Below are 20291 nucleotides of genomic sequence, written 5' to 3'. Positions count from 1 at the left end.
ACTGGTTTGGGAACCATGGCAACTCCTCTAGTCCTCTGGGAGACCCACAGGGATAGTAAGCAGACCCCAGAAGCCAGCAGTAAAAGAAGTGATGGATCGCACCTCAGTGAATTCAGCAGCCCCAGACGGACTGATGACAGAATCCCTCCTCCCCACCCCACAGTTTCCTGCAGATTCCCTGCTAGCTTTGCCAGGAATGAATGCTCTGTGGGAAGCACCCAGGCAGCGCTGCTTGCCACTGATGTCCTGGCCACGGTGCCCAGGGTGGTCTGAAGGGCACCCGGGTGTGGGAGAGGGCAAGATGGTCCTGGGCCACCTGGACCTCTGTAGGGTGAGGTGCGTTTGGCACCCAGACAGGCTTCTTCCCTTGCCCATGGTCATCTGGAGACTGACCACTTGCACCCCAAGAAAGTTAAGAGTTCTGGCAACAGGTGCCCAAAGTACAGTGTGGGGGGGCCCTGAGGGAAGCTGGGCCTCAGAATCACTCTTCTACGCACAGCCTTTCTCAGAGGAAGCCAGGACACAGGACAGCCCCAGGCAGCTGCTGCAGGGTTGACTGACCAGTGGTCAGACCAACCCATGGATGGATGGGCAGCAAACCCCTGTCCCAGCCCAGAGAAGAGCCTGGGCTCTGGCTGGGTCTTTCTTATTCAAGGCCCTCTGAGCCAGGCTGACCAAAATCAGGCAAGCTGGATGGGAGGACAGGGCGGGGGTGAGAGGCGGATGGGGCCAAAGGGGCACTGATCCCCTGACTCCAGTGAATCAACTCTCAGCCTGCTATGTCAGGAACCTCTGGGTGCTGGGTGAGTCAGGGGTGCTGGTGGGACCCCAGGACATGACAGCAAGCCTGGGAAGAGCAGAGTAACATGGGAAAGTGCCTGGTGGGGCTGCACAAGGCCTGGGATCTAGTCCGGTGACCTCCCCCTCACTGGGCAGTGCTAAAGCCAGCAGTCCAGTCTCCGGCGCAATCTATGGGGCACCTGGGAGAGTGAAAGAGACGGTGGATCACGTGGTAAGGTCAGCAGCACTCTTCTCCCTGGGAGGGTGCAGGGTGAGGGTCCTCTGCAGGCAAGCGCAGAGCAGGGGTGCGAAGCCGCTGTGCCCGGTGCGGGGCTGCGCCTGCATGTACCCACACAACCCTCGTGGACTGTGAGAGTCCTTTTTTTTTTCAGTTTAAAAAGAAAAGTAATTTATTAAATGTCTTCAAGTAACTGCGTGAGCTACAGGAAGACCAGAGCAGCAAGTGTAGAGGCTGCATAGCCAGAACCAGGGCTGTAGGTCAGACTGTGGAACTGCGGGGGACAGGATGCTGGAGAGTGTTGCCATTCCCACCGGGATGCATACAGTGGTTTCCTTGGTGCTATAGACTTGAGAGGTGTGGTGAGAGGGTGGGGACGCCACCAGCGCTGGCTGGAGCTGCTCCACGACCCTCCCTGGGCCAGCATTGCATGGCAGGCAGTGCCAGCGGGTCAGGGAGCTGGTCAACGTCTGGCCACAGAGGAGCTCCCAGCCTCCAGTCAAGTTCAGCCATCAGGAGCAGGCCACACGGGTCCTTCTGCACTTCCCCATTGCTGTGGGTCCCTTCCTGTTAGGACCCACGCCTTCTCCCTTCTCAGCCTCAGACTGGATTTGGCCCCCTCTCCCTGCTCCCTCAGTCCCTGCTGACGCCCTGCAGGAGTCCTCATGGGGGGGGATGCGGGGGGGGGGGGAAGGAGGGTGTGGGGCGGGGCGAGGTGCTGGTCCCTGTGATCTCTGACACATCCAGGATCCGAGGCTGTTCCTCTCCTAAGAGGGGACAGGGTGCGTGGTGGGCAGGCAGGCTGTGCAAACTCTATGGTGAGGCTGTGGCCTCGCCCAGCAACCTAGCATTTTCTTTCTTCATTTTCTGCTCCTCTAATAAGCACCAAGACTCCCTGGACGTCCCCTGCCCCCAGCCCTCTGTCCTGTACAGTCTTACCCTGGAGCTCCCTAGAAGCCCAGCGCCATAGCGGCTCAGTGACTGCCTGGTGCCAGAGCTGGGATTTCTCGCCTCCCATCACTCAGATCACTTCAGGGCCTATCTCGGGTGGTCTACCATGCGGCCCTTGTCCTGCCAGACCCACAGAAGGGAGGGGGGACACAGCAGGAGACCCTGCTGAGCTTCCCCCCCTTCTTGGTGCCCTCTTCCCCCCACGGACTCTGGATCCTGCCATCCCCTGACAAGGGCCGTCACAGTGACCTAAGTGGATATGAAGTGGACTTACACATTTAACAAGCGTCAGCTCTGCAAATGAGGTCTCCCCACCCCCATTTCAAAGAAGGATGCTGTTTCTAAAATGGGACTGAAAAACCCTATTATTAAGAAAGTTTTACCCTTTCTTGGTTCCATTCTACAATATCTGAACATTAAGAATATCCATAATGATTTATGCCTCATTAAATTTACTTTCTGAGCAGATTATATATTTGAATATGATTTTGCATAAATACATTTTAAACACCAGTGGCATTAACTAAGTTATTCTAATTTTAAAGCAAAACAATGGGAAGAAGTACCAAACTGTACTAAACCTTAGATGCCATCTGGTCTGAGCCGAGGGGGAAACTGAGGCCCAGGGAAGGTGAGTGAGCGCCAAAAGCAGGATTTGAACCCAGGCCGTCTATTACCCATTCGGGATTTCTTCCTCTGCCCCACTCTGCTTATTCTCCTGCCTCCCTCCTTACAGATGCTTGGCATTCCATTTAAAGTTAATACAATTCTGAATTCTGTTTTTAATGTTTCCCATAATGGGCTGCCTTGTTATTGGTGGGGTTTATGCTTTAACTCTGGGATCACATCTAGTGTGTGAGCTTTTTACTTCTCTACCTGTGTCCGTGGCAGACGCTGCCAATCAATCATGATACTCCTGTCCCCTGAGCCCAGAGGTGGCCCAGACTCCCAGCACAGTGCTCCAGGGAGCCATTTCCAATTGAGCACAGATTGGCTCATGAGGCTAAACCAACTTACCGTCTCAGAGAATGGCTCCAAGGAAGGTACCACAACTTACCGTGGGCGTCTTTCCCTCCAGGCTGCCGGGCTCTTGTGTTTCCATTTTTATCGCCTTGTAAACCTACAATATCCCAAAGGTCAGAAGTAGAGACATTTCAGAAGAAATAGAAATGCAAGCACAGACGATTCTCTGTGTGGGTGTCCTTGTTTCTGACGCCTCCTCTTCACTCTCCCTCTCACAGCCTTCTTGGTCCCATCCCCACCCACCATGGAATTGCTGCTGGGATTGCCCCGGGCTTCCTACTGAGGAATAGGGAGGACTGACAGCCAGGGACTGGATGACAAGAAAGAGAAGTGCAGTCTGTGAGCAGAGGGAGAATTTGCTTGGGCATCAAGCCTTGCGATTATTCAGTGGGCCTGCCTGGAGCTCCGTGTTCCTCCCTCCTCTGGACGCTCCTGCCATCTCGGACCACAGCTGGGGATCCTCAGAGCACCAGTAAATTCACTACCAGATGACCCCAGGACAAGAACTGACCATGGGCAGCTCATGAAAGGGGGGAGAGGGGAATTATTCCTCGGTAAGGTTCAAGGACAACCAAATCCTATAAATCCAGGACTGTTAAGGCAGAGTGGTCAGCAATTGTTATTAGACTCCACAGGCAACAGGAGAGCATTTCCTGCTGATCTGAAGCCAGGTCAGGAAGATGTGGGTCCCTGTTGGAACCAGAAGGAGCCAGAGGTGGGGAAGCCAAGGCAAGTTTTTCTCTGCCCTTGAAGGCCACTGTAGGCCTTCAAATGTACAGAAGGTTGCAAATGTACATAGGCCACTCTGAGAAACAGTGGACCTTGTCTTTCTTACAGCCACATTTTGTTTCCACCTACATTCTTTGGTAGAGTGATGGGGGTTCAAAAGAGTAGCCAGATTTTTTGTGTACTTACTACACCTGGCTTGTGCATTATTGACGATCTCATTTTAGCTCATGACAGTCCTATGAGGGATGTTGAATTATTTTCCTCCTTTTATACATGAGGAAATTGAGTCCAAAAGAGAGGTTAAGCCACTTGCCTGAGGTCACACAGCTGGGATCTGAACCCAGCCAGTCAACTCGCAGTGCCTGACCTCTCTACACCTGCCTGCCCTCCCGAGGCCCTGGCTGCTGAGGGCTGCAGGACCAGGCAGCCTTGGAGGAGTTGCCTCGGCCCCCGCCACGAGCAGACATGAAGGTTCACTTCATGAACCTCAGCCTTGGCTGTCCTGCAGCCTCCGTTCCTTGGCCGGCATTTCCCCAGGCCCCTGTTTACCCACAGGATGGAAAGATGCAGGGAGAAGACCAAGAAGGGAGCAGAGGAGACATCGTGGGCGTGGGTCTGGGCCTGTGCGCACAGCACAGAAGGCAGCCGGGTGCGGTGGTGAAGGGTACAGGCTTCATTAGGACCTGGGTTCTGATCTGCTTCCTAACTGGGTGACTGGCAGCTATTTCACCTCTCTGAGCCTTTGCTGATCTACAAGGTGGGGATAATACTGGTGCATATCAAAGAGTTAAAAACTCATTGAGTGTACAGTGCTTAGCACTGCGCATGCCACTTTTTAGGCAGTCAATAAACGGTGTCTAAAAACAACGGCACTCTTGTGATGAAATTCATCTTTAGCTAAATGCCTTGTGTTACCCACACCTAATGGCAGAGACTTAAGAACAGGGGTTGTTGAGTGTGGAGAAGAGAGTGCCCAGGATGAAGCTGTCGTGTCTCTGCCTCTTCCCAGTGTGTAGGCCCAGGTCACTCCTCTCCTCCCCCAAGAAGGTGTCCAGGCTGGGCTCTGGCCCTTCCAGCTACCCTCAATCCTCCCTGCCAGCCCTTCACACATGTGTAGCCCTGTACGTACGTACGTTTAGCCAAGGAGAACTTCTTGAGCAGCTGGGGCATGGCATCCTGAGGGTGGACCTCCACAGTCAGCTGTGTCCCTGTAGAGGAATAGGGGGTGATATTCTCAGCCAGACGCTGCCAGGAAAGGGTGCAATGTCTCATGACAGATGTTTGATCAATAAAACACAATTGGTTTTAGAGTTTTCTTTTGAATATGCAAATAATTTTTGTTTACAAAACCAAAAAACAAGAAATAAGCAGACAGTTTCCAGATCTGGGCAAGATGGAGTAAACAAATTCTACCTTGTCTCTCCCACCGAATGCAACTGTAGGCATTGGAAAGAATGCATGGGCTAACTCTTTGAGGACTCCACAAAGTAAATGATAGGCAAATTGGGAAAGAAGATTAGAATTTAAAGCATCATCAAATTGGCAGAGTTGACCATTCCCCACCCCCAATTGTATTACCTAGACTGGACTCAAAGGCAGCCCTTAACCCAGCAGTGCACAATGGATGCAGAGAAAAAGTGCTCTAAGAGAAGCCCTTTCTTTTGGCCTGTGGAGTGAGAAAGGGAAACTCCAAGAGTCAGAGTGTGGGAAATCCCCTGTTGTTTTTTTACCCCTTTTTTCCATTATCTCCTGACTCAGCCCCCAGGGAAGTTCTGGTGGTATCAGTGCAGCAGTGAGTTTGGTGGCCGGGCAGGCACCTAAGACTTTGAGGGGAGGTACCAGTGAAGCTATGATTCCCAAGAGTGTGGGAGAAAATACTCATTGATTTTTTTTCTCTTTGTTCTCTGCTGATTGGTTTCAGATGCAGGCAGAATTGTGAGAACTACCCAGAAGAGTGGGGAAACTAAAACCGCAGTTTTGGGGCCAGAGGACTGGGAAGTGGGTCATAAAGAGGAGGGAGCTCAAGAAAGCAATTCCATAAAGTTATGGATGAACTCCTGTGGTCACCTCTTCATGGATGGACCTCATTCATGTTGTGCAAGCTTTGATCTCATCCTAAGCATCATATCACAGTCTTTGAGAACTAAACTAGGGGGTAGACCAATGCCCAGACTGGCTGCTGGGTGGTGCATGTGCAGGGCAGATCTGTATAGCATTGCAAAGGCTACAATCCCAAATTACTCAGTATAGAGAAACCCTAGAAAATATCAACTTAAAAAGGAAAAGAAAATCAACAGATGCTAACCCCATGATGACACAGATTTTGGAATTATCAGACAAAGACTTTGAAAGAGCCATGATAACCATGCTCTGAAAAGTGAGGGCAAATAGTTTAAAATAAATGGAAAGATACAAAGTATCAGAAAAATGTAGAAGACATAAAGAAGAAAGAAATAAAAATTTTAGAACTGAAAACTATAGTCGTTTAAAAAATTATCTGGATATGCTCAATAGCAAAATAGAGATGACAAAGGAAAGAGTCAGTGAACTTGAACATAGATCAATAGGAATTATTAAGGAAAAACAGAGAGAAACAGTGAACAGAGCCTCAGGAACTTGTGTGACAATGCCTGAAGATCTAATGTTCATGTCACTGAGATCCCAGAAGGAGAGGAGAAATAGTGTGGTGCAGAAAAAAAAAAATATTTGAAGAAATAATTATAGAATAATCAACAAAACCAAGAGCTGGTTCTTTGAAAAGATCAGTAAAATAGATAAAACTAACCAGAGTGGCCAAATAAAAAAGAGGTAAGACACAAATCAGGAATCAAGACACCAATATCAGAAATGAAATGAGTGATATCACTACAGACCCCGTATATATTAAAATAATAATAAGGGAATAGTACACATAACTCTATGAAGAGAAATTCTGCAACTAAAATGAAGTGAACCAATTCCTTGAAAGTTACAAACTACCAAAACTCACCCAATGAGTAGATAACCTGAATTTTCCTATATGTATTTTTAAAACTAAATTTGTAGTTTAAAATTTTCCAAAAACAAACAAGCAAACAAAAACCAGACCCAGATGGTTTCACTGGCAAGTTCTAACAAAATTTAAAAAGAAATAACACCAATGACAATTTTTCACAAGATCCTTCAGAAAACAGAAGAGTATCGAATAATTTATATCCTTTTATGATACCAAAACCAGACAAGGACAGTATAAGAAAAGAATATTACAGACCAATATCCCTTATGGACATAAACATAAAAATCCTCAACAAAATATTAGAAAAATAAAATCCAGCAACATAGTAAAAGAATAACATACCACAACCAAGTGTGGTTTACTTTGGGAATGCAAGGCTAATTCAATATTTGAAAATCAATGAATATAATTCACCATATTAGCAGGCTAAAGAAGAAAACCCACATGATCATATAAACTGATGCAGAAAAAGCATTTGACAAAATTTAACATCCATTCAACAAAACCTCCCAAGAAGCTAGGAATAGAAGGGAACTTCTTAATCCGAAAAAAGGGCATCTACCAAAAACTCAGAGCTAAGAGCATATTTACTAGTGAAAACTGGAATGCTCTCCCTCTAGGATTGGGAATAAGGCATGGATGGCCACTCTTACTGTTCCTAATAAACACTGTACTGAAAGTCCTACTCAGTGAAACAGGACAAGAGAAAGAAATAAAAGTCATATAGATCAGAAAGGAAGAAATAAAAGTCTTCTATTCACAGATGACATGTCTGTCTACAAAGAAAAATCCCAAATAATCTACAAAAGAATTTCCTAGAACTAAAAAGTAAGTTTAGCATGGTCACAGGATACAAGGTCAGCACCCCAAAATCAATTATATTTGTATTGGCAATAAGTGATTAGAAATTGAATTTAAAATTACTATTTCTCATATCTCTAAAAATGAAATACTTAAGTATAAATCTAAAAAAAAGTGCAGGAACTCTAGGCTGAAAGCTAAAGCATATGATCACACAAATTAAAGAAGACTTAAATAAGTGGGGAAACATATCATGTTCTGAACTGGAAGTCTCAATATTGTCAAGTTGGCAATTCTCCCTAAATTTATCTATAGATTTAATGCAATTTCAATCAAACTCCTTGCAGGAATTTTATAGATGGTACATATAGGCAAGATGATTCTAAAATTTAGATGGAAAGGTACAGCAACTAGAATAACCAAACTAATTTTGAAAAAAAATTAACAGGACTCCAGCTGATTTTAAAATGTACTATAGGACTCCTCTGGTGGCAAAGTGGATGAGAATCCGCCTGCCGATGCAGGGGACATGGGTTTGATCCCTGGTCTGGGAAGATTCCACACGCCACGGAGCAACTAAGCCCGTGCACCACAACTGCTGAGCCTGTTCTCTGGAGCCCGCGAGCCACAACTACTGAGCCCATGTGCCACAACTACTGAAGTCTGCGCGCCTAGAGCCTGTGCTCCGCAACAAGAGAAGCCACTGCAATGAGAAGCCTGCGCGCCACAACGAAGAGTAGCCCCTGCTCGCCGCAACTAGCGAAAGCTGGTGTGCAGCAATGAAGACCCAATGCAGCCAAAAATAAATTAATTAATTAAAATCACTTAAAAAGAATAAAAGATGTACTATAAAGCTAGAGCAGGGCTTCCCTGGTGGCGCAGTGGTTGAGAGTCCGCCTGCTGATGCAGGGGACACGGGTTCGTGCCCTGGTCCGGGAAGATCCCACATGCCGCAGAGCGGCTGGGCCCGTGAGCCATGGCCGCTGAGCCTGCGCGTCCGGAGCCTGTGCTCCGCAATGGGAGAGACCACAACAGTGAGAGGCCTGCGTACCGCAAAAAAAAAAAAAAAAAAAAAGCTAGAGTAATCACAACAGTGTGATATTGGCAAAGGGATAGATATATAGCTCAATGGAACATAACAGCGTTAAGAAATAGACCCATGCAAATACGGCAAATTGATTTTTTACAAAAGTGCAAGGACAATCCGATTAGAAAATGGGTAAAAGAATAGATATATCACCAAATAAGATGTTCAACATCTTGTTGTTGTTCAACATGATTAGCCATTAGGAAAATGCAAATTGAAAGCAGAATGAGATATCACACCTATTAGAAGACCAATAATAAAAAAAAATAGTGGCAATACTATATGCTGACAAGTATATGCAGGTGGGATTGTAAAATGATACCGCAGTTTGGCAGTTCCTTATAAAACAAAACATGTACTTAACATATGACTCAACAATTACACTTTTGGGCTTTTATCCCAGAGAAATGAAAACTCATGTTCACACAAAGACATATACACAAATGTTTATAGAAGTTCTATTCATAATCACCCCAAACTGGAAACAACCTAAATGTCCTTCGATGGGTGAATGGATAAACACTTTGTGGTACATCTATATCAAGCTGTACTTCTCAACAATTCTCTCAGGAATGAATGATGGGAGGATGTGACTACAAAGAGTCTGCACAAGAGACTTTTTGGGGTGACAGAACTTCCCTGTATTCTGATTGTGGTGGTGGTGACGTGAATCTGTGCATGTGTTAAAACTCATAGAACTCCACACCAGAAAAATCCAATTTTACTGTATGCTAGTTTAAATGAAGATAAAAATTTTAAAATACCAACCAACCCCAAAGTCAAAGCAGAATGAAAACAAAACAAAAACTTGTATGATACAGAAAGATGTAAAAATAGAAGGTGACCCTGAAAAGCAGGATTACAATAAACATGCTTTTTGTATCCTGCTTTCCTCACTTAAGTCTTTACATGTCAGTGAATATAAAGTCATCTTCACAAGTCATCATTTTAAATGGCTGCATAATACTCTGTTCTACAAATGGTTTATAATCATTATAAGCAATCCCTTTTCGTTGGATAGTTAACATTTCCCGTATGTTCTGCTATTTAAACAGTGATGTGATGAACGTTCTGATACACACTGCTTTACACACTCTTCACATCAATTCCTTCAAATACATTCTTAAACATGGATCAAAAGGTATGGAGATTTTTAAGGCTTTTGTTAGATACTGGCAAACTTTTCACATGAATGATTTTAAGTTTACGATCCTCTCAACAGTGCAAGAGAATGCCTACTTTGCTCATCCTTGCCGTGTTTGATGGCAAAATTGGCCACACTACTTTGTACTTCTTCCTAAGAAGAGGTCTTTTATTCCTTCCATCACATTTGGCCCAGCCTAATGATGTGATCTGGCCAGTTAGCATGTGGTAGAAGTGACGCTGTGCAAGCTCCAAGCCTAGGCCTAGAGCCTTTGCCGCTGCCACTTCCATTCTTGGGATTCCAGCCACAACTGCCAGGTGACTGCACCCAGGCTAGCCTCCTGGAGGATGACAGACCACATGGACAGAGCAGAGCCATCTCAGGTGAGGCCACCCTAGACCAGCTGCTCTCCAGCCAACCCTCCAACTGACCACACACATGAACGAGCCCAGCCAGGACCTGCAATCAGCCAGGTGTGGCTCAGACGAGAATATCCAGCCAACCTGTACACTTGTAAGCTGGTCATTGTTTTAAGCCACTGAGTCTTGGGGTGGTTGGTAATGTAAAAATAGAGTACCAATACACTCACTGACATTTGATTGTTATTAATCCTTTACATTTTTATCAATGAACAATGACATCTCATTGTTTTTGTGTATTTCTTTAATTTTCAGCGTAGTATTTTTCATATACTTATTTGCCATATTAAATCTTATTTAATGAATCACCTATTTGCCTATTGATGCGTTAATTTTTCCCTGTTGATTTTGTAAGAGCTCTTTTTACTAACCCTTTGCCTGTTAAATGTGTTTTCACAGAATAACAATACTGACTTTCCTGTGTAGCTCATGAACTTGCTCTGCCTGCCAAAGAGGGTAATTCTCAAACAATTTTAAAAGATACAATGTGGCCTCCCGAGGGATTACTTTAAAGGGGTTAATATTCATTTTGAGTGTAGTTTCTAGCACATTCACTGTCAAAGAACATCAGCCTGCGATTTGACAAGACGTTAAGCATTTCAGAGTTCAAAGCATCATTCAGGTCTGGTCACAGGATCGGGTACCATCGCCATGGGCAGCCAACTCTGCCTGTGTGTCTTCCCACGAGGCACGAGGCACAGCCTGCTCACCTCTGCCTTTGCACTTTCTCCCCCAGAGACACTCAGAGTCAGTTTTCAAAGTGGGTGCCAAGCTGTACTTGGCTGCCAGATTCCTTGTGAGAAAAATGCCCACTTTCTCCCCTTTTGTAGTTCGCAACACACAATGCTCTGAGAAGTCCTGCAGAAGTCTACTGGACCCAGTACTATTTTATCAAACAAAATCTGGGAAATGCTGAGCTGCAACGATCTCCAGAAGTGGAGGGAAGCTGCAAAACTGACCCACCTGTTGGTTTAGGGCTCAACAACAAACCTCTTCCCCAAACTTCTCCTAACGTCTGGGTACTTCCAACCACTCCAATCCAGCCACGTCGCTCTGTCAGAGAATGAGCAAGCCGAAAAACAAAATACTCTTTAAGCCCTTCCGGGGTGGTCTCACGCTGGGAACTCGCCCTGGCCGGAAGCTCCACCCATCACTGTTTCTCATCCCTTCCTGCTTCCTGCACTGCCTCTTCTCTCTCCCCTCTGACGCCCAGCATCCTCCTGAGGCCCACTCCTGGCCCTGTCCCAAAGTGGCGCTGCTGATTATCGCTCCCCTCCCCGCCTCCCTGATGGGTGTGGGAGTGTGATTCCCGCTCTCATTCACCGCTGTGTAAGAGCCCTTCCGGGAGGCTCCTCTGCTCTACACAGGCCTGGGTCTGGGCATGCTGTCCCCAGGTGAGCAGGGTCACAGTACCCGTGCTTCCTAAAGGTGTGAAGTGCTAAGAGTTTGCTGACTACAACATTCCTGTATCAAATAAGACTCTTAATTTATGGAAAAAAATTAATTTGGCCAATGATAAAGAGTGGAGCATTATTGGAGCACCATTTAAAGTGAGATCTAAACCCTAAGTGCAGTCAGATACCATGACACTAATCTTAGTCACATCTAAACCCAAAGCAGCCCCTTCCAGGGATTTCGGGTCACCTGGCTGGCTCTCTCATGGCACCCCTCCCCACTTCTACCAGTTGTCACCCAAACAGCATTTTCTGAAGCTGAAACTTTGGCTGTCTTAGTAAAAGTGTATTAGCGATTATTTTCTGCTACATCTGAGAAGTGGTTCCCAGGCCCTTTTCCCAGATGCTACGGGCTCTGCTTCCGTCTCCCCACCCTCGCAGACGCGGAGATGCAGCAGGCAAGCCCAAGCCCGTCCACTGGCCTGCTGCCCTGGGCCTGCCTTCTACCCCGTCAGGAGAGTCCTCCCACGCGAGAGCTTATCTCCAGGTCTCTGCGGCTTTGAATCAGGCTTTGTCTAAAGGCCTAATTTGCTCAGAATTCCTAATGCAGAGATGGCAAACAGATTTCGTGTTGTTCATTAACTCTGACTGATTGGAAGTAGCTGCCTGGAGCGCTTATCAATTAGCAAAGATTGTCAGGTATGTGCGTGTGTATGTGAATGTGTGTGTGTGAGTGCACACACACACACATGTGGGTGCATATCAGTGTGTGGAGGCTGCAGGATTCACATCAGATGTTTGCCATCATTGACTTAAGGTGGTCCTTAATGCTCTCCGTAACCGGCTGCCTGCCACCTTTACAACCTGGCTCCTCTGCCTTGGAATTTTTTCCTGCAGTAGCTGAGAGTCAGAAACCCTCAGCTAAAGCATTTGTAATTATTAAAAAAATGACCCTTAAACAACCCCTGGCTGGGTGTTCAACAGAGGTTTCTACCCAGGTATGGCAGTCAGCTTTAGTGCCGGAAGCGTAAGCTCTGACATCCCAGGAACAGTGAGCTGCATGATGAGCCGGGACGGTCCATCTCTGTAGATCCCGCACTGGGTACTGCAGTGGCTCTAGTCGTGGGATGACAGAGAGTGTGCAGAGCTCAGGGCCAAGACCTCAGGGGCACCCGTCAGGGGGTGATGAAGGGCATCTCCTGCAGCCCTGACTGACCCTGGCTTCCACTGGGCTCTTGAAAACCCAGGGCCATTCATGATTCTTTCTGCAGAATGGAGCTCGACAGGGATGTCACAAGTCTGGAAACATGGCAGTTGGAGCCTAGTGCATGCGTGATCCAAGAAGGCACAGAGTGTCTGCATGGGGATGAGGGTGGGTGACCTGGAAGGATGAGGCCTCAACCCAAATCTGATTCGTCACGAATAACTTTCGGGGCCTGAGGTCACTGGGGCTCCTGTGATCGTTCCCCTCTCATTCAACGCACACACCCATTGTAGATGAATCCTCCGAAGCCCTCTTCCGCACGAAGATCCAGTGATCTTCCGTCACCTGTCGCATGAAGTTACCACACCCGGTGTCCCTCTGCTGGGAGCTCTTACCCGGAGGCCGCATGACCCGCTGCTCCACCGCCCCCCTTACTCAGATGTCACCTTCCCAGGGAGGCCTTTCTCAATCACTCTATTTTAAATCATTCCCTGTAGTAGCTGCATGATGGCCCTTAAAGCTATCCATGTCCTAATTCTGGAACCTGTGAAAGTTACCTTATATGGCAAAGGGGACTCTGCAGATGTGATTCGCTTAAGGATCTCGGGATAGGAAGGCAATCCTGGATTATCCGGGTGGGCCCAATGTCATCACCAGGATTCTTATAAAACAGAGGGGAATGTATCTACTTTACGGAGAGAAGGCAACGTGATAGTGGAAGTGGAGATTGGAGTGATGCAGCTACAAGTTGGCGAGTGCCAGCCGCCTCTAGAAGCCGGCAGAGTCAAGGAAAAGGTTCTTACCCAGAGCCTCCAAAAGGAAAGGAACCTGCCTGCCAACCGAGAGACTGATTAGCCCAGTGAGGCTGACTTGGGACTTGTAGTCTCAGAACTGTTAAAGAGAATACATCTGTGTTAAGCTACCAAGTTTGTGACAATGTGTTACAGCAGCCGTAGGAAACTAATACACACCCATGTGCACCCCCCCATCCCCCTTCCTGCTTTATTTTCTCCCCCAGCCTTATCTGACACCTTGCATTTTTCTTGTTAGGGTCATCTGTCTCCCTCGCTAGGTGTCAGCTCCGCGGGGACAGGAGCCTTTGTCTGTTGTGTTCTCTGATGGATCCCCAGTGCCGGCATCCAGAGCTGCTTTTTGTGGAATGGACGGATCAGCGTCAGTGTGGACTCTGGCTCAGCCCCAGAGCAGGGCAGCCTCTCCCTCACTGTGGTCCAGGCTCCCTTAAGACCTGGGGCGGCCCATCCTATCCCAACCTACGATGGACCCTCTCTTGTTTGTTGGATGCCAAGGCGACCCTCCTTCCTGCCCTCTGGAAGCCTCAGATACTGGGAGGTGGCACGTGAATGGCCCATGAGAGCCAGGGTATGGTGTGCCAGGTGAGGCTCTGGAGAGTGGCAGGCCCCATCCCACTAGTCCCACCCCACAGGTCTGGCAGGAGCACCCCGCTGGGGGACTACAGCATCTCCAGTCTCAGACTCCTCCTCTGTAAACAGGAATAACACCATGACCCCATCAGGGATGTGGCCAGAACTAAGCGAGAGAAGTGGTTGCTAATCCACTCTCACTCTAGTGAGGTATCACTTACTCTTATTTGGGGTGAGCTGTGCTGCTAGGTCCATTTCAGAGAAGCAGGGGGCCTGGGTTTGTCCTGCAGCCATAGTCCCAGGAATTCTGCCCTAAATGGATACTGACCTAGATTGCAAGGACAGCTGGCCACCTCCTGCTGGGAACTTGAGCTGACAGGCCCTTCCTCACTACCTGCCAGTGCCTTTCCCTGGGGATGGTGGGTTAGCCGGTGTCTCAGACAGCGATTCCCCGAGGACCTCCGAATCCTCCAGGGCATCCTCCTTCCACACTGCACCCTGGACGTAACCCTTATAGATTAGGACATCAGTGCTGAGAGCACCAGTGGTGACATCTTGGGGCTGAGTCTACGAGAGCTCTCAGGCACCAGGCCCTGAGCAGAAAAACCGGGGTAGTAGGAGGGGAGGTTAGTGGCGGGGGGAGTGGAGGTCTCTAACCTGGCCTCTCCTCCAGCTGTAGCTGTGGAGCCATCCCATCTCTACCCCGCCGTGCTCTCAGATCCAGTCACCTGCAGAGTCCGCACGGGGCTGCCCTTGCCTGCCCTCCCTGAGCCCCCAGGACCCGTCCTGGCAAAGTGAGGATTCTTGAGGAAGGGCTCTCTCACTCCCCATTGCTGAGTTAAACTTGTCCCTGGGTGGAAGGGCCTGGAAGGCTCAGCCTCAGGAGGAGAGGCCAGGGAACCGCTGTGCCTCAGTGGGAGGGAAGGCTTGCACACGGCGAGCCAGTAGGGGGAGGCCAGTTTCTACGAGAAGCAGAGCTGTGAGAAGTGTAACAGCTGAGGCCTGGTGGTGGTTGGGGGGTGGGTGGGGCCGGCGGGGCAGGGAGGGGGTCAGGCAGCTCCTGCTCTGACTCTTGCTGGCCATGTGATCTTGGACGAAAGAAAACCTTTCTAAGCCTCAGCTCACTCATCTGCGAGATGAAGATAGTAAGAGCACCGATCAAATACGCCTGTTGTGAGGCATAACCCACACGAGAATGACCATGTACGTGGTCTGGCAGGGTGCCTGCCATGAAGCTGGCACTCAGCAAATGTGAGGTACAGTGATGACAACCAGGGGGATGATGATGACAGCAGTGCATGCTGGAGCCCGAGGACTTGACTTCTCTGTTCCACGACACATGCAGCCTCTCACTGTTTTCCATGGCATGTGGGAGAGGAGAAGGGTGCTCCAGCATCCCCAGGACAGAGAGGCCCCTGCTCCCCACGGTCTGGGCTCTGCACCTGCTGTCTCTGGCCAGAACAGTGGATCCGGGCACACAGGAGCTGGGGGAGAGGTCACAGGCAGTGGCGGAACCTTACCTTGGTTGTCGTAGGAGGTGATGACCTGGGTCTGCTGGGCGTGCTGCTTCTCCACCAGGTTTCCTATTTAAGGAAGACAGAGGGAACTGCAGTGACCACTGGGCCCACGGTGGGGTGGATTTTTCCCCAGGCAGAGGAGAGAGCTGCCAGGCGTGGTCTAAACACGTGTGAATCAGCAGAGTCACACACCTGAACACAGGCAAGTGACCGGGAGCCCGTGTACGCACAGCCTCACGCTCTCGGCAGGTGCCGGCAGAGGCTGGGTTTTTCTAGAGAAGCTGGGGACGCCTCCCGTGGGCTAAGTGACCACAGCTCCTGACTTTGCTGCAGCCGGGCCCAGTTCCCAAGGTGCAGAGGGTTGCCCCGCTGATCTCCACACCTTTCTTTGGAATAGCCCGGGAGGCTCCTATCCTGATTACAGGCCTGAAGCTTCGACTGGTTAACTTTGCCAAAGACCCCACAGCCAGGTGAGACGCGGGACTTGAACCCAAGTCTCCAGCCTCCTGCCTCCCTCTGAGAGGAATGGGGGTGTGTGGGTACCCTGCCGCCTACTGTAGCCTAGGAGCTGGGGTGCTTGCAGTTTTGTTGTTTCACAGACATTTGCAGGGCACCTGTTCTGCAGGGTGAATGCTCTCCATGCACTGGCGATATTCATGTCCCGGGACACAGAGCTGTCCTCAGAGCCTAGTGGAGCCAGGCTGCTGTGGAGAGATGCTCAGCTGCTGCCACAGGCCATGGAGGGGTGGGGGAAGGGCCACTACCACCCTGGCCTGCCATCTTCTCCCCTGGTCTCCCACTGGGCTGCAGAAAGGCTGTTGGGCCTGTCACTGGAAGTGACCACTGGCACCTGTGCCTGGACCTGGTGCAAGCACTCAGGGGCACTGGCCTGACCTGGTTCCATTCATACAACATCCCTTGTGTACCCAACCAGATCTGTCACTCAGCGTTTCCCATGCCTGGGCTCAGGCAGAAGCCAGTCAGGGTGGATGGGTGGGTGGGTCACTGAGCTGGGCTGGACGTGCGATCCTCCTGGCTGGGAAGCACATCCTCTCCAGCCTTCTCTATAAGCAGGCCCAGCCAGGACCCTTAGCCCCCACCGGGCTGAGGTCGGTTGGTTGGCCAAGGGCCAGGACCGCTGTGTGTGCCAACCCAGGGTGATGCAGTATGCTGGGTTGGAGCTCCAGGCCAGACCCAGGCGAGGACAGGGCAGCTGCCTCCTGCGGGCACAGCTGGCCGCATCCCTGCTCTGCTGGCTGATGGAAGAAATAGGATCTGGGAAGGGAATCCTCAAGGAGGATGATTGGCTGGCATAGCTGCTGTGGGCTATTTATAGTCAGGGTTGCACAGTTGGTTTCCCTGTAGCTGTGGGGCGTTAGTCCCTGTGCTGCTAGGCAGACTTCGGCCAGGACCAAGGAAAGCAGCCAATCACAGCAGGGGAAGCCCGTTGCCGGGCAAGCTGGTGGCTCAGCCCAAACACCTGCTGCTTGGAAAAGTTTGGAGTACTCGGGCTCCCCCTACCCTGCCAACGCCCCAGCCCAAGGAGTGCACAGTGCAGAAAGAGGGGGGACATGTGCCTTTTTGGACCAACACCACGTTCAGCCACATTTGTGCACACTCCACCAAGCACAAGCCATCAGCTGCTTCCTTCTCAGATGAAAGCCATCCAGTTACCAGGGCTGGGTGCCTTGGGCACCAGCAAGGCAAGCATGTACCCAGGACCTCACCATCAGAAAACACAGAAAGAAGCTGGAATTTTAACCTCTGCACGGATGCAAGCATGCCACTCGAAAAAATAAATAAAATTTGACTTAGTAAATTTTAAATTGCGTTATGTTGGTGGAGTGGTGGAACCATCATCTTTCCCAGGCTCAAGGCCTCTGTGCGGCCTCTCTCCAGCCCTGCACTTACCTGAAACTCTCAGTTCTTGGGTGGTATTGCAAGAACTATAATCATTCTCTTTATCGGCTGGTACATTGTACTAAGACCCACTTCATGTCTTAAGGAAGAGTCTTGTAAGAGTTATCACGTCTCCTTGTGTTTTGTTATATTTTTCCACTAAACTTTCCCCAAACCAGGAACCCCGAAGATGGTAAAAAGAGGATGAATTCAGTATATTTCAATCCTCTCCTGAGGACTGGTAACATTAATAACATGCCCGAGAAGCCATAAGATGAATTTCCAACAACTCAGGCAAAGTAAGAGCTGCAACAAACACAGACGCAGTGTCTCTTTCCTCCCACGTGGCCCGCCTGCCCTCCACCCACCCGCACACTGGCCGAGCACGCCTCCCTGCACGGGCTGCTATGTGCTTCTGTGGCTGTCAGGTGTCTGGAGGTCTGATTCTTACTGTAATTCTCAAAAGCCCACAGCACAGTTTCGCTAACCTTGGCGTCTGCTTAGGTAGAGCTGGAACTGGTGCGTCTACCATCTGATGGCCCCGTATCAAGGTTTAGGAAGCCATCCCACCCATGCATGCCCATCAGCCAGGACTCAGAGGGTGGTCCCTGGTGGGGGGGGGTGTCTTGAGGATAAGTTATCTCCATGCACAGTGCAGGGGACACAGGCAAGCTCTTCACCTCCAGGGTGCTGAGACTCGGCTGTGGTGAATGGCATTACGATGCAATCATTCTAACATGGCCCCAGGAGGGCAGGCACTCCTGACTGTCCCATTCACTGTTCCATCTCCAACAATTAGAACCCTTCCCGGCACAAAGTAATCACTGTCGACCTTTACTGAGGGAATGAATGCATGAACTTACTTTTAGAATTTCATCCTCCCCTTTTGTTACTGTCAGAAGGATGGCAGAGCATAGGTGCTCTGTTTTGTTCAATTGGGGTCCTGTTTCCCCATTTGTGGAGGGTCATGGGGGCGTGGATCCCTTCCTACTGGCATTTGATGAGTCAGTCATCCGATCCTGGGGCTCACACAGTCGGAATCTGACTGAATCCCCTACTGGGGCTCAGGGAATGGAGGTCTGATTCTTACTGGAATTCTCACATGCCCACAGTGCAGTTCCACAGTGTTTGTTCCTGGAGGCCGGGCTTACAAACCTCACAATAAGGGCACAGAATAAGGCCCAGTATAACGGTTCATGCATGGCCTGGTCAGAGAAATTCTGGGCCTGCAGGGGGAAAGACACCTGGCACCATAAAGAGGCTTGGGAAGCTGATTTCTTCAGATCTTATTGTATTCTGGATCCCAGGCCAGGAGCCACAGAACGCTTGAGTGGCATCTCCCGAGGCAGGCTGCTCTCTTCTCTGTTCAGAAATATTTTCAAAAGATGGGTTCCCCAAGATGCATGGGATGCATGACCTGGGAAGCCCCACCTCCCATGGGAACACACCCAAACCCACCATCCCATATGATGCCAAGTTCTTTATAGCTCAGTCAGCGAACAAGTGGGTGCTCAGGGTTATAGCATCGCTCCGCCTGTCTCCCCGCACACCCTCCAGGAAATTGGTGGACCTGTTGCCAAGGAAAATTTTCCAGGGTCACAGTGCCCCCAGAGGCCTGGCTGCATCACAAGCAGCCACTGTCTGAGTGGTTAGATGTCTAGACTAGTCCTCAAGCAAGTGAAACCCAATGCTTCCAGGCATTTTTCAGTATGTTGAATTCCAGAGATCGAAAAGAAAACAAAATGAAAATGAGAGAATTTACCATGTAGGTCATTTCTTTCTAATTTCTGCCATCTCCGGATTCCGTTTCCAACACCTTGAAGCCCTGTGAAGTAACAAGGACTGGCGTGAGGCTCTCTGCGGTGGGGAGACTCAGGTCAAGTGTGTGATGCACCAGTTGCAAACTGATCTGGGCTAAAGCGGGGCTGGTGGAGCTTGGCTCTCCCGGGATCCGAGGGAGGCTGCCCACGAATGAAGTGCACTTGAAGAAATGAATGCAAACCTCCACGTTCAAAACATTAAAAAAATATTACCACGGTAGTTTCCAAGGGTGACGGGTTGGTTATCAGGATCATTCAGGGAGAATTTTCACAATAGAGGTGCCCCTTTGTCACTCCCACATTTCCACTGCATAAATATGGAAGCATTATTGTGAAGACATTTGCCATTCATTTTTCCTGCCTACTTCTGTACGTGGTGAATCTCCCACTTTTAGAGTCTTGATGTGGGTGGCGGGTGGGCAAAGACGGAAACTGATGGATCCTTATGGGAACTGAACGTGATGGTTGCCTGCTCTCCCAGCCTCCCTTGCAGCTAGAGCATGGACCTGTGTGGCCAAGGCATCCACTGATATGAACCTGTGTCCCATTCTGTCTTGGGACCTAGTGAGGCAACAGGGAAGCGAATGGAACCGCTCTCTCTCTCTCTCTCTCTCTCTGTCTCTCTCTCTCTGGTGGTGGCTGGAAGTGATGGCTGCAAGGTCGAGTTCCTGGCACAGAACTGGCAAACGTTCTGGCAGTGCAAGCTGCTGCAATAATTTCAAGTTCCTGGCGCAGAAGGAGCGTCTAGGGCTCCTTGGTGGCAGCGGAGGCTTCCTCACCAAACCAGCCATTCCGCACAGCTTATGGTCGCGTTCCTGGAAGCTCAGCCTCCAGTCTGGGTCTCCAACCCTTTGCACCACTCTGAGCGCCCCCAGGCCTTTCTTGACACCCTTCTTTTCCGCAGAGCC

The 20291-nt window shown here is 49.6% G+C and overlaps 1 protein-coding gene across 3 annotated transcripts in view; it reads right to left on the bottom strand.

The window, feature by feature from the left end:
- The window catches only part of KY (kyphoscoliosis peptidase), a 49256-nt gene that overhangs the window by 26346 nt on the left and 2619 nt on the right, over window positions 1–20291 (bottom strand). The window contains exons 2-5 of one of the 3 annotated variants that reach the window (XM_033856338.2): window positions 19326–19388; window positions 15668–15730; window positions 4855–4929; window positions 3027–3089 (exon numbers count right to left, since the gene is read on the bottom strand). In XM_033856338.2, the coding sequence (XP_033712229.1) occupies window positions 3027–3089; window positions 4855–4929; window positions 15668–15730; window positions 19326–19388 (264 nt within the window). Of the gene's footprint in view, window positions 1–3026; window positions 3090–4839; window positions 4930–15667; window positions 15731–19325; window positions 19389–20291 lie in introns of all 3 variants that reach the window. The other 2 variants (XM_033856339.2, XM_033856341.2) reach the window with 2 other exon arrangements.

The sequence above is a fragment of the Tursiops truncatus genome, chromosome 4 (genome assembly GCF_011762595.2).
Source record: "Tursiops truncatus isolate mTurTru1 chromosome 4, mTurTru1.mat.Y, whole genome shotgun sequence".
NCBI lineage: Eukaryota > Metazoa > Chordata > Mammalia > Artiodactyla > Delphinidae > Tursiops > Tursiops truncatus.
This window is presented reverse-complemented; position numbering and strand designations above follow the sequence as displayed.